General features: G+C 52.4%; 2 protein-coding genes across 2 annotated transcripts; one reads left to right on the top strand and one right to left on the bottom strand.

Moving 5' to 3' along the window:
* The first annotated feature begins 277 nt into the window (after positions 1–277).
* Il17c (interleukin 17C) lies at positions 278–1,710 on the top strand. The gene is made up of 2 exons (XM_041649492.1): positions 278–579; positions 1,446–1,710. Exons 1-2 carry the CDS (start codon positions 293–295, stop codon positions 1,705–1,707), a joined length of 549 nt encoding a protein of 182 aa, XP_041505426.1. The 5' UTR covers positions 278–292; the 3' UTR covers positions 1,708–1,710.
* A 1,288-nt stretch (positions 1,711–2,998) lies between these two features.
* On the bottom strand, positions 2,999–12,338 carry LOC121447375 (cytochrome b-245 light chain). The gene is made up of 6 exons (XM_041650570.1): positions 12,182–12,338; positions 6,029–6,098; positions 5,611–5,685; positions 5,333–5,416; positions 4,741–4,822; positions 2,999–3,304 (listed from the first exon to the last, which is right to left on the bottom strand). The coding sequence occupies exons 1-6, from the start codon at positions 12,237–12,239 to the stop codon at positions 3,095–3,097; spliced, it is 579 nt and encodes a 192-aa protein (XP_041506504.1). The 5' UTR covers positions 12,240–12,338; the 3' UTR covers positions 2,999–3,094.
* Between the last annotated feature and the right edge of the window lie 28 nt (positions 12,339–12,366).

Here is a 12,366-nt window from a genome sequence, read left to right as displayed (position 1 = left end):
TGCCATGGCTACTGTCATTGGCACTGTGATGGTGAGCCTGGCACCTTTCCCAGCCTCCTAAGGACAGCCTATCCCAGAAGGGTGGATGATGGGGGCTTCTGTCTAAGCCTGGGTGTGCTGGGATGGCTTTAGGCGAAGCGTATTTCCCCACTTACAGAAGAAAGTCTAAACCCTATCTTTTCTGTGAGAACCTGCAAGATTTGGAGGAAATGTGGTGTTCTCTGGGCTACCCCTAACCATACACCTGCCTGTTCCCCAGCGTCTCCTGCTTCTAGCCTGGTTGCCTTCTGGGATGACCCACCAAGACCTCCCATTCTGGGGGAACCCCCGAAGCCATGGGACCCTGAGGTGCTACTCTGCTGAGGAGCTGTCTCGTGGCCAGGCTCCCCCACACCTGCTAACCCGAAGTGCCAGGTGGGAGCAGGCCCTCCCTGTAGCCCTGGTGTCCACTCTGGAGGCCACAGGCCACAGGAGACAGCATGAAAGACCTCTAGCTGGAACACAGTGCCCCGTGCTGCGGCCAGAGGAGGTGCTGGAAGCTGACACCCACCAGCGCTCCATCTCACCATGGAAATATCGGTGAGATTGATCGGGGGTCCCCACGGGTGGGATGGGGGGGTGACTTTATTCCCACTCTGGAGCCTTAGTTTCTCACCTGCGCAATAGGTGTGCTCACCCCAACCTTTAAAGACACATTCCCCTAAGAAGCTGTCGCTTGGGCCAAGTGAGACCAGGACTGTAGTGAGGAGGCAAGCAGGCCTGCTTTTCGTCCCTCCCGGTTCCCGCATGGTTAGCTTTACACCCGAAATAACAACACACAAATTGTATTCATTTAAACACTGCCTGGCCCATTAGTTTCAGCCTCTTATAGGCTAATTCTCACATCTTGCTTAACCCATTTCTAATAATCTGTACAGCACAACAAAGTGGTGACTTACCAGGAAAGATTCAGCATGTCTGATCTGGTGGCTGGCTCCTCGGCGTCTGCCTGGAGAGGAGGGGCATCACGTCTGCCTCACTTCCTTTCTTCCCAGCATTCTGTTCTGTCTACTCCACCCACCTAATTTTCTGACCTATCAGGCTAAGCAGTTTCTTTATTAATTAACCAATGAAAGCAACATATAGACAGATGACCCTCCTCCATCACAGGACCCCCATTAAAGGCCCTGGTTCTGTGTTCTCAAAGGCCAGGGGTTAAATGTAGGCAACACCATTGATTGAGCACCAACTGAATGCCAACCTTCTCGGTGCCTTACCTTTCTGTCCGTGATGTTCGAATCCTGAACTCTTAGATTGCCCGTTCCACATCAAGTGGTGCAGCCACAAGAGGGTGGAACTCCAAGGGGCAGGGAAGGGGTGCCGTACCCACCACGCTGCTTGCGAGAGCTTAGATTAGTTCTAGGTAGGACCAGAGCTGAGTATTCTCACTGCTCCTGTCCCCACAGCATTGACACAGACCAGAACCGCTTCCCACAAAAGCTGGCGGTGGCAGAATGTCTGTGTCGTGGCTGCATCAACGCCAAGACGGGCCGGGAGACAGCCGCCCTGAACTCTGTGCAGCTGCTGCAGAGTCTGCTGGTGCTGCGGCGGCAGCCCTGCTCGCAAGACGGTGCCTCAGATCCTACACCAGGATCCTTCGCCTTCCACACCGAGTTCATCAGAGTGCCTGTTGGTTGCACCTGTGTTCTTCCCAGGTCTGCACAGTGATGACTTCTGCTGAGGCCCCACCGTCGTTCAACCGGGCTTTTTCTGGGCCAGACGTCCCAGGCACCCCCACAGAGGATGCCCTTCTGTTTATGTGTATTTATTGTTTATTTATTGACTCAGAAGTGCAGCAGAGGCCATACCCAGGCTTGCCCAGTGATCTCTGACCAGTGCCCAGATGCAGGCAGCTGGTCTCAGGACTGGAGAGGTCAGGTAAGCCCCTGTCTGGAAGGATCATTCCCAGAGACTCTTCAGCTTTAGCTAAGCCTGTTTCCAAAGCGGAGAGCTGGGCGTGGTATGGGGCACAGCTGGAGTCCCAGCCTCCAGAGAGGCTGGAAAGTTGCCTCAAATTCTCAGACAGCCTGGTGTACATAATCAGTTTCAGGGATAGTGAAACCACCTCAAAAGAGAGGGTGGGGTTCCTGAAGGAACCGGCTTCCTCTCCTTGAACCTCTAGCAACAGTGACAGGCGGGGAGATGAGGGACCGGCTCTATGTTACCCCAGAGTCCTGGTTCTGCCCAATGCAGCTCTGCTAGCTGTTTTTAAACAATTATTTATTTTAACTGTTATTAAAGGGACATGTTCAGCGATTCCTTTACTTATTCCTGCAAGTCTACTTTTCCTCCCTCCTGGCCCTGTCCACCCAGTGGTGCTCAGAGGCTACTAAAGCCCCAGCTTCCTTTCCTAAGGTGTGCGTATTGAGAAGATGCTGCTGGGGGAGGGGGACTTCAACATGTACAGCTGTTAGGCCTGGGTCTCCACCACCCTACAGGAGGCCGCTTCTGCCCTGGGCAGGGATAGGCTTTTCCTCACACTCACATTGTGCTCCCCACTCTTTATTATTCCTTTGGACATTTGGGGAGACATCCCCACCTGAAGTTAATCCCCAGGAACACCCCTCTGCATCAAGATAGTCAGGCAGTCATTTCCATAACAGGCCTTCCCAGCATAACCCTGCCAGGTCCCTCCCTAGTAGAGACCCAGGGCTGTGAGGCCAAATTGGAGACTTAGACTCCACCCTAGAGCCAGGAGCCACCAGGATGGTAGTCCGGACTCTGGACCCGTTGGGTGCCTTGGGTGAAGGGGCCTGGGAGCTAATGGCTCGCACTATGGGAAGACCAGGACTAGGCTCAGGGTCCCACATGTAAGCATGAACTCACTCAGGGTCCACTGGGAAGTTGTCAGGCCTTCCCTGACAGGCTTTCAGGTTGCCAGACAGGACGGGGTGCATGTCAGATCTGGTGCCAGCCGCCACCCCCGTCCCACCATCACAGGAAGAACCACCTGTCCACACCAGCTTTTCACTGTTTATTACAGTAGGAGGCATCACCGCCTCCTGGTGGCACCTCCGGGAACACTCAGGCAGGAGCTGCAGACAGCCACGCAAGGTCAAACCACCTCATCTGTCACTGGAATTGGGTTGACCTGGGGGCCTCCAGCTGTGCCCGCCTCCTCCTCACCCACACTTGGCTTCTTGCGGACCTCCACTGGTGGCCGGGGTGGGGGGTTGGTGGGCGGCTGCTTGATGGTGCCTCCGACCTGGGGCCGCTCCTTGGGCTTGGGCTCAATGGGGGTCCATTGCTCACCCCGGATGGCTGCCTGAGGGGCAGAGAGAGACAGTGTTGTGCTTCAAGCTGCTGGCTGTCACAGGGACTTTAAGTGGACATGGGTCTTAATCCCTAAGCAGAATGGGAATGACTATATTAACTGACTGACCCAAGGTCACACAGTGAGGGTCTGGAACTGCCTGACACCAAGTTATGTGGCCATGCCAGGAGGTTCCTGCAGTGGAGGGAGCATACAGAACACTCCCAGAAACACTTCCAGGTACAAATTCCATGACCCACACGGCTCCCAGGTCCCCTCCAAGAGATACCCGCGTGCGCTAAGGCCTCCCCAAGGGTGTCAAGCACTCTGTAGGAAGCAGGTAGTGCTGGGTGCTAAAGAACACAAGCAGAGTACTTGCTTAAACAGCGCTGCAGTCCCCCACCCTGCATGCGCTTCCGCAGCAGCTGCTCCAGTGTGGGAATGTGCACTTAAATTCAGTATCCCACAGGCAGTGGTGGCGCACACCTTTAATCCTAGTATTCAGGAGGCAGAGGCAGGCGGATCTCTGTGAGTTCGAGGCCAGGATGGTCTACAGAGCAAGTCCAGGACAGTCAGGGCTACACAAAGAAACCCTGTCTCGAAAGACAAAACAAAACAAAACCAAAAGCAATAAATATAGTATCCCATAATGCTTGAGAGATGGAAACTGCAGCACACAAACACTTGTGGCTACACCTTCTAACACCTGTGACCACATCTTCTAACACCTGTGCTACACCTTCTAACACCTGGGGGCTACACATTCCAACCAACAAGCTAGAACATTCTACAAAGAAGAATGAAGTTGGCAGAAAAGAATTAGAAAGATATCTATATGATCTCAAAAAGGGGGGAGAGACTTTTAATGAACACAAGCTATGTTAAGTGAAGAATACACACCTGTCATCCAGCATTAGGAGGTACAAGCAAGAGGATTAGGTTTTCAAGGTCATCCTCAACTATGCGGCAAGTTTGAGACCAGCTGGCTATATGAAACCCTCTCTTTCTCTCAAAATAAATAGGTAGATGATAGATAGATAGATAGATAGATAGATGCATAAATACATACATACATACATGTATGCATACATACATAGATAACAGGCAGATAGAGAAATGCTTCTGTGTGTTGAATCCCTGGGAAGTGTACCTGACACAGCCCCAAACTCAGGCAGGCTTTGATAAGCAAAGGGCCCACACTGAGGTTGGGAGGTAGGACCTGGGCCGGCCACACGGCGGCCTCTCTGCGTTGTCTTTATCCACCTGCTGGACAGAGCTACAATGCAGCCTCAACAGGAAGTATCCAATATACACTGGATGTGCATTAACCAAAGCTGCTGTGAGCAAGGAAGCTGACCTGAGGGCCAAGAACACCAGGGACATGGGAGTGGGGGATGGGGATGGAGGGTGAAGTGGAGGAGGCTTTACTATAGAGGGCAGCCACTTACCAGCAGGTAGATCACACTGGCAATGACCAAGCAGACAGTCCCCAAGATAGTGGCTAGCAGGAAGCCTGCAGGCACTGAAAGCCTGGAGGGGTAACAGAAGGAAGAGGAGAGACAACAGTCAGGGGGAATCTTCAGCTCTTGGCCATAAGGTCTCAAAGGGAGATATCATCCCCAGGGCCCTAGACTAAGCAGAGGCCAGCTCTGCCCAGGTCCAGCTTGTCATAAAATGTTCTCTGCAGTGATTCAAGGCCCAGCAACAGTGTTGGGGAAAAGGCCTAAGCTGGGGTGTGGTGTCATAGGTGTGTTCCAGTCCAGGCTTAGCAAAGACCATGAAAAATGGCAGGTGTAACAGACCCACAGAAAACCACCCAGTGCCCAACTGCAATTCAGCTACTGGGTTCGGTGTGCACCGCAGGACAGCTGATGGATGCAGGTTTGGGACCTTCTGCCCTCTCTAAAAGCTGGACTTTTCTGTCTGGGTAAACATCAATGAGGAAGGGGCATGGCTGAGCCATATCTCCCATCCAGGCTACAGAACCATGGGGTGCTTCCTTCCAGTCTCCTGTTACCAGGGCATTGGCGGGGGACTCACAGGAAGTGGAGGACAGCCCGGACGTAGTAATTCCTCGTGAGGGGCCCGAACAGCTTTACCATAGCGGTCAGGTACTTCTGTCCACTAGATATAGAGGGAGGACAGAGGTCAGGGGGTCAGCACCAGTCACAATCAGGACCCTTGTCCCTCCCTATCCATCCCCTTCCAGGGTCCTGGGTCCTTTTCCTCCTGGTCACATGGACCTAGTAGCTGGGCAGGCATCGGGCTGGAAGCTCCCGACAAGCCAGGCCCAGGCCACTCAGGTGGGGATGACTTACCACCGCTCCATGGTGGAGCCCTTTTTCCTCTTCCCTCGAGGGTACTCCAGCAGACAAATGAGCACACCTGCAGCACTGAGGCAGTGTTAAGGAAAGCTGTGCTTGCCCTAAGCTAGCGTGCACTTCAGGTAAATGGAGGCACAGTCGCTGGCCCATCCCCCATCCTCCTCGTCTGTTCTCAGGTTCTGGCCAGAGGGCCCATTATCTAACAAGGTAAGGAGGAGGCAGGAGACTCTAACTCAGCTCCACGTCTGCCTGAACCCATTCTGTGTCCTTTGGCAAGCTGTCTTGGCTTCTAAAACTGCAGACAGAGCCGGTTCTGCTTCTTGAGGCTGTGGCCAAACAGGACAGTTGTAGAACCGCTAGCCCGGGAAGCACCGGCATCACCACACCGTCCTGGTCCCCAGTAGAAGGATACATAGAGTAGGCACCGAAGTACCACTGTGTGAAGCGCCCAGCTGTGGCCACGATGCCCCCTGTGATGAGAACTAAGGGTGGAGGGAGAAGGTTAAGAGGAGGCACCTGTTGCAGGTGTGCGCCAACTTGAGCTTGCCCCTGGGCTAGGACCTCCTCCAATTCTCTGCCCACTGGCGTAGGGCACTGCCCCAGGAGGAAATGCCTGGATTGTAGGGTGCACAGGAGGCAGAGAGGACGCTCGGTGACGTGGCCAGGGCGAGCTGAACATGCTGGTGGGAGTCTTGTGCTCCAGGGTAGTTGTCTAGTGCTTACAACCTGTGTGCCTGACAGTTACTGCCCCTTCTTTTCAGCTGCGTGTTTCTTGGTCCTTTTGTAAATCTGCACATACTTGGGGTTCCACCCCAAAAAAACAAAAAACCAAAGACCTGCACAGGGTTGTGCCACAATCGCATGGCCCCACGGTCATCCCAGCCAGCTAGCCCGTTCAAGACTACATTACAGTGTGAAGCTTAGCTCCCCCACGGAACCACGTGACAACCGTCCTCATTTCAGCAAGCTCTTGTGTCTGTGTCTTTAGCTCAGGTGAAGCTGAACTGATGGGCTCTGTAAATAATTAGCAGCTCACTCTTCCTTTGCTGTTGTTGTTTTTGAGAAAGTCCAGACAGGCTGGCTGGTCTGGAACTCCTGAGCTCCCTCTTCCTGTGGTTGCATTGCAGCATGGATCACCACACCCCACTGCTTACTTTTCTTCTTGTTTTCTTTTGTTTTTTCAAGACAGGGTTTCTCTGTGTAGCCCTGGCTAGCCTGGAACTCACTCTGTAGATCAGTCTGGCCTAGAACTCACAGAAACCCACCCACCTCTCCCTCTGAGTGCTGGGATTAAAGGTGTTAGCCACCACCACCTGGCATAATTTTTTTGTTTTCTTACCTTTTTTTTTTTAATTGACTGTTTCTCTAATCCCTGAATCAACCATGATTTACTGGTTTATTTGTCTGTCTTTGGGATATTTGGAGGCTTCTAGTCTATAGCTATGACGGATAAGGTGATGTGGCTATGTTTTTATTTTTTTTAACCAGTAGTAAGAGTGAATTTAAGATATTTTATGGGGTTGGCAAGATGATGGAGCGAGTAACAACACTTGCCACCAAGCCTGATTCATCCTGATGACAGGACCCACGGAGAAGCAGAACTGGCAAAGTTGAACTTTACCTCTGTGTGCCTACTGTCTTAGCATGGTGGTGCCCAACTGCCCTGGCAATGCTTAAACCGGACATGGTGGGCTTGTATGCAACCCCAGCACTTGGGAGGTGGAGGCAGGAAGCCCATGAGTTCAAGGCCAGCCTCACATACACAGTACATTCCAGGATCCGCTGGGATGCATGAGACCCTGGAATACTAGCCCTTGGGAGGTAGATGCAGGAAAGCCAGGATTCAAAGTCATCATCTTTTGCTACACAGTGAGTTTGCAACCAGCCTGAAACCCTGTCTCAAAACAAACAAATAAGTAAAAGGCAGGACCCTGCTGTAGGTTTAGAAAGATGAGTGATACACTAAGCCTAAGAAACTTAAGATCTTGATTCCATGAGGGCCCGAGGGATACTCAGGGTCAAAGAGCACTGGTTGCTCTTCCGAAGTATCATCTTCAGCCAGGTGTGGCCACACCTGCTATCCCAACACTCTTGAAGCTAAGACAGAAGGATCATAGATTTCAAAAAAGAAGCAAAAACTGTGCTTTCTTTTTTCTTTGTATTCTAGAAGCTTGCAGTAAGTTTTACTCAGACTTTTTTTTTTCAAGTAATTTTAGCAAGCATTTTTCAAAGGTAGTCATGTGTAGTTTCCAACTGAGATGCACACATCCAGGTCTTTCTAGTTCCTGTCCTAATATTTGAAAATAATTTCTCCCAGATATTCAAGGCTACTTACTGCAAAATTCTTCCTAGCCACGGGAGAACTTTCACTGCCTGACTTGTTACTCATCTGGTGGTTCCCATTCTCTCTTTGGGGCTGGTCCTTCTCCGGATTCAGCTTCCCTCTTGCTGAGGTGCATCTGTCAGTCATCCTTGCACCAAGACTCTGTTAGCTGACACTCAGCAGGATAGTGCAAGGGGAGAGGGTAACCCTTTTCTCAGCACCCAAGACATCATTACACGCTGTCTCCTGGCGCCTAGGACATCATTACACCCTGTCTTCTGGTGCCTATGACATCATTACACTGTCTCCTGGAGCCTACAACATCATGACACATTGTCTTCTGGCATCTACGACATCATTATACACTGTTTTCTGATGCCTATGACATTAATAAACACTCTCTCCTGGTGCCTATGACATCATTACACACTGTCTCCTGGCATCTATGACATCATTATACACTCTCTCCTGGCATCTATGACATCATTAAACACTCTCTCCTGGCATCTATGACATCATTATACACTCTCTCCTGGCAACTATGACATCATTACAAACTGTCTTCTGGCATCTATGACATCATTACACACTGTCTTTTGGTATGTGTGGTTGATCTGAGAACTCTATAAGCTGGTATTAACCCATGTTTTTATTCCTTGTCTAATTTCAATGTGTTCAAGAAGGGATTTGTTGGGAGCTGGAGAGATGGCTCAGTGGTTAAGAGCATTGCCTGCTCTTCCAAAGGTCCTGAGTTCAATTCCCAGCAACCACATGGTGGCTCACAACCATCTGTAATGAGGTCTAGTTCAGACATACAGACATAAGATTGTATACATAATAAATAAATATTTTTTTAAAAAAGAAGGGATTTGCCGGGCGATGATGGCGCACGCCTTTAATCCCAGCACTCGGAAGGCAGTGGCAGGCGGATCTCTGTGAGTTCGAGACCAGCCTGGTCTACAAAAGCTAGTTCCAGGACAGGCTCCAAAGCCACAGAGAAACCCTGTCTCGAAAAACCAAAAAAAAAAAAAAAAAAAAAAAAAGGGATTTGTTTTCGTTAGCTCTGAAAGTGACTTCTTGCTCTCTTAGGCCCAAAGTCATTTCTGGGAAATGTCTGCTCAGCCTCCAGAGGCCCTTCCCCCACACCATGGACGCTCTCTTGTGGAACTTCAGTGTGTCACATGTTCACTTCCTGCACAACGTATAACACAACTTCTGTGCAGAAATCCCCATATCGGTGTGGTTCCTCCCAGCTTTCTTCTGCTTCCTTCTTCGGGACTGTGCACCCTCAGGGTGTCCACGGCGCCAAGATTCGATCTGTGTGCATCTGTAGACAGCGCGGGGATTCACCCTCTCAAATCCAGCTGGCCGTTCATTTCTCTCCTTTGGCATTCAAGGGACACTTTTCTGCCTTCCAGTGGGACCAGCACCCCTGTGCCCATGGGTGCTGACTCCTCAGAGGGCTCACTTCCTCAAACAGTGAGCTAATGTGAGCTCACACCCGTAGGCCGTGCATCCCACAGCAGCCCGTGTGCCCCGCTGAGGGCTTCTCCCTCCGATCAGAGTTCTCCAGCTTCTGCGTCTGTGGCTGAGGGCAACCTCACTCCGGCAGCCCAGATCTTGGGTATTGCCTGTTCCTGATGTTTTCCACCTGACGCCTGGCAGCAACAGCTCATGGCAGCTGCAAGGATTTAGGTCCTGTGTGAGTTTTGCTTGGGTGGTGACTACTGCCTTCTCCAGCACAGAGACCCTGGGACAGCCTCAGGAAGAGTGGCTGGATTGTCCTGGGCACCCGCAGCCTTCAGGCCCCTCTCCCAACCTTCAGAGAACACTGGTTCATTCTTCTGCTTTGCCTGTATCTCAGCTACATATTAACTTTCCTGCTTTGCTGATCAGCACTAAGGGTGTGCTCTGCCGGAGGGGAGGGTCTTGCGGTCACACATTTACTCAGCCTGTAATCCACGAGCCCTTGGAGTGTCGTGTCCATTTTGAGCTCCTGTTCTGCTGTCACCATTAGTGGGAGGGGACACCCTCTATCCACCAGGGAGACACAAGGACACATTCTTTTTTCTTTTTCTTGATTTTTTGAGACAGGGTTTCTCTATGTGGCTTTGGAGCTTGTCCTGGACCTCCTGTGTAGACCTCCTGTGTAGGCCTTAAATTCAGAGATCCACCTGCCTCTTCCTCTCAAGTGCTGGGATTAAAGGCGTGCATCACCACCGCCCGGCCCAAGGACTCATTCTTAAACCCAACCAAGAACAACAACCGTGTCCAGGGACTCTGAAATAACCCAAAGACCAAAGCCCTGTGGTCTGGTAAGACAGCGGCACACTTTAACAGAAGGTCCTGATCCCAGGGAATCAGGCTACATGAGGTTGAACATCTCCGAGCTGGCGACACTGAGCCCAGGGGGGAGGAGAGAGGTGTCAGCCAGCTCTGGGGGCTGCGGCGGCAGCTTGTACAAAGCTCTGTTGCACATTCAGGAAACTCAGAGGCAGAAAAGGCAAGGTAGGCAGGAGCGCTCCCAGGAGGAAGCAGGGGCTCCAGCGGCCAGAAAGAGGTTCTGAGATGGAGCCGGGTGATTATGTGGGGAAACAGAGGATTTTCTGTGATTTCAAAACAGAAAAGGAAATGACCACCCAAACCACCCAGGCGGCGGTGGTGCAAGCCTTCCATCCTAGTACTTGGGAGGTCACCCTGGCCTATGGCGTGAGTTCCAGGACACCAGAGCTATTACACAGAGAAACCCTGTCTCAAAAGCAAAACAAACCAACAAACAACCTGGGAGAGATGGCTCAGTGGTTTAAGAGTGCCCACAGCTCTTACAGAGGACCCGAGTTCGGTTCCTAGCACCCACATCAGCAGTTCAGAACCACCTGTAACTCCAGCCCCAGGCGATCCAGTACCCTCTTCGAGGCTTTGTCTGTGACCACCTGCAGACCACCTGCAATTATTCCCACGCCCAGACACAGACACACATGCATACACATATAGTAAAATGTAAAACAAACAAAGGAAAGTGTGTTCCTGTGGGTTGGACCCAGACTGTCCAGAACACTCCCAAGGTGGCTGGACTTTCGAGAAACAAGGAAAATAAGAGGAAGTCCGACTTGAGGGAGAAAGTGGCCAGGGCCAGCGACGTCTCTACTGTCTCTAAACGACACAGGAAAGTTGTGTCACCCTGGACTCTGTGGACAGTTAGCTGAGGCAGTATGCAGAGGTCTTCCTTACACAGCACAGGCAGACAGGACATGGTAGCACTCACAGGAGTGGCTAGCATTCACCGGAGAGCCTGGGTCTTCCCACCGGGGCTGTGTCCCTGTAGTGTTCAAGGGACACAGTCCACCACTGACAGGCAGGTGGAAAATGCAGAGAAAGGAAGAAGGGTCCCGACTGGTCCACCACTCTCAAAGGGCTTCAGCTTCAAAGCTCCCACCACAGGAGCGAGCTTCCCATGTGGCCTGGGGGAGATTTCTCCATCACCTCCCTAGGTATTGGTCCCCAGTGAGTGTAGGTGCGTCTGGGTCCCCACCCCTGGCCTTGCAGGTCTTTCCTGGATAGCTTTGGCTTTGAGGCACGTCTGCAGTTTCTTTAAGTCTCAGGCCTGATGCCCCTGGTCTGGTTTACTAGGTTCCTTTCCCAGGCTAGTGAAGTCAGGAGTCCCATTACCCCTTGGCAGACCCCCAGGCTATCCGGATTGTTTGAGCCACAACAAGCGACATTCTGACCAAAAGCAAGTGTCCAGCACCTTAGCCCTGGGCTAAGATCACTCAGAGGGGTGCACCGACTCTTGTGAAAAAGTTTCTGCACACACTCTGCTTATGGGATGGAACTGACTGCTCCTCCAGGATGATATCAGCTCCTATCCCAAGCCCCTCCAGGAGAAAACGGAGCCCTAGCGACCCCCAAAACCAGAGCCCCGACTCCAGGAATGGGCTATATGCACAGAAGAGGGTCTTCCGGCGGGTTTTCCTAACCGGGCGGGGAAACCACCAGGCTAAAGCCTCTTCCCCAGCTACAAGCAACTTCCTCCTCCGAAGTCCCAGCGCGGACAGAGCAGGGTTCAGGGCGGGGTCGCAAAGCAGGCAGCAGGGCAAGGCCAGCAGCGGCCACAGCCTGCTCTGAGCCCCTGGGCCCCAGCAGCCCGCGCAGGGAGGTCCGCAGCGCCAGCCCGAACCCAGCTTCTCCCGAGGCGCCCCAGGGGTCCTGACCGGCCCTCCGCCCGAAACCCGCCTCACTCACTCAGGCCAGATGCCAGCGCCTGCTCGTTGGCCCACATGGCCCACTCGATCTGCCCCATGGTGAGGACCCTGAACAAGCAGCGGCCGGGTCCAACTCCGCAGCCCACTACAAGTCTTCACCGATCGGCCCGCCCCCAACTCAGGCTCCGCCCCTTCGGGCTGTGCCCTAAGGCCTCCTTTGCGCCT

This window comes from Microtus oregoni, unplaced genomic scaffold (assembly GCF_018167655.1).
Source record: "Microtus oregoni isolate MIOR12 unplaced genomic scaffold, Mior012 000004F_ref0000308, whole genome shotgun sequence".
Taxonomy (NCBI): domain Eukaryota; kingdom Metazoa; phylum Chordata; class Mammalia; order Rodentia; family Cricetidae; genus Microtus; species Microtus oregoni.
Note: the sequence above shows the minus strand (reverse complement) of the source record. Positions and strands in the feature narration are given on the sequence as shown.

Excerpts from the sequence above, each read along its gene's own strand:
- Il17c (XM_041649492.1), top strand. The coding sequence starts at position 293 with ATGACCCACCAAGACCTCCCATTCTGGGGGAACCCCCGAAGCCATGGG. Across the intron at positions 580-1,445 it reads ATCTCACCATGGAAATATCG|CATTGACACAGACCAGAACC; the intron begins GTGAGATTGATC and ends CTGTCCCCACAG.
- LOC121447375 (XM_041650570.1), bottom strand. The coding sequence starts at position 12,239 with ATGGGGCAGATCGAGTGGGCCATGTGGGCCAACGAGCAGGCGCTGGCA. Across the intron at positions 5,686-6,028 it reads TACTTCGGTGCCTACTCTAT|TGCTGCAGGTGTGCTCATTT; the intron begins GTATCCTTCTAC and ends ACACTGCCTCAG. Across the intron at positions 5,417-5,610 it reads GGCTCCACCATGGAGCGGTG|TGGACAGAAGTACCTGACCG; the intron begins GTAAGTCATCCC and ends CTCTATATCTAG.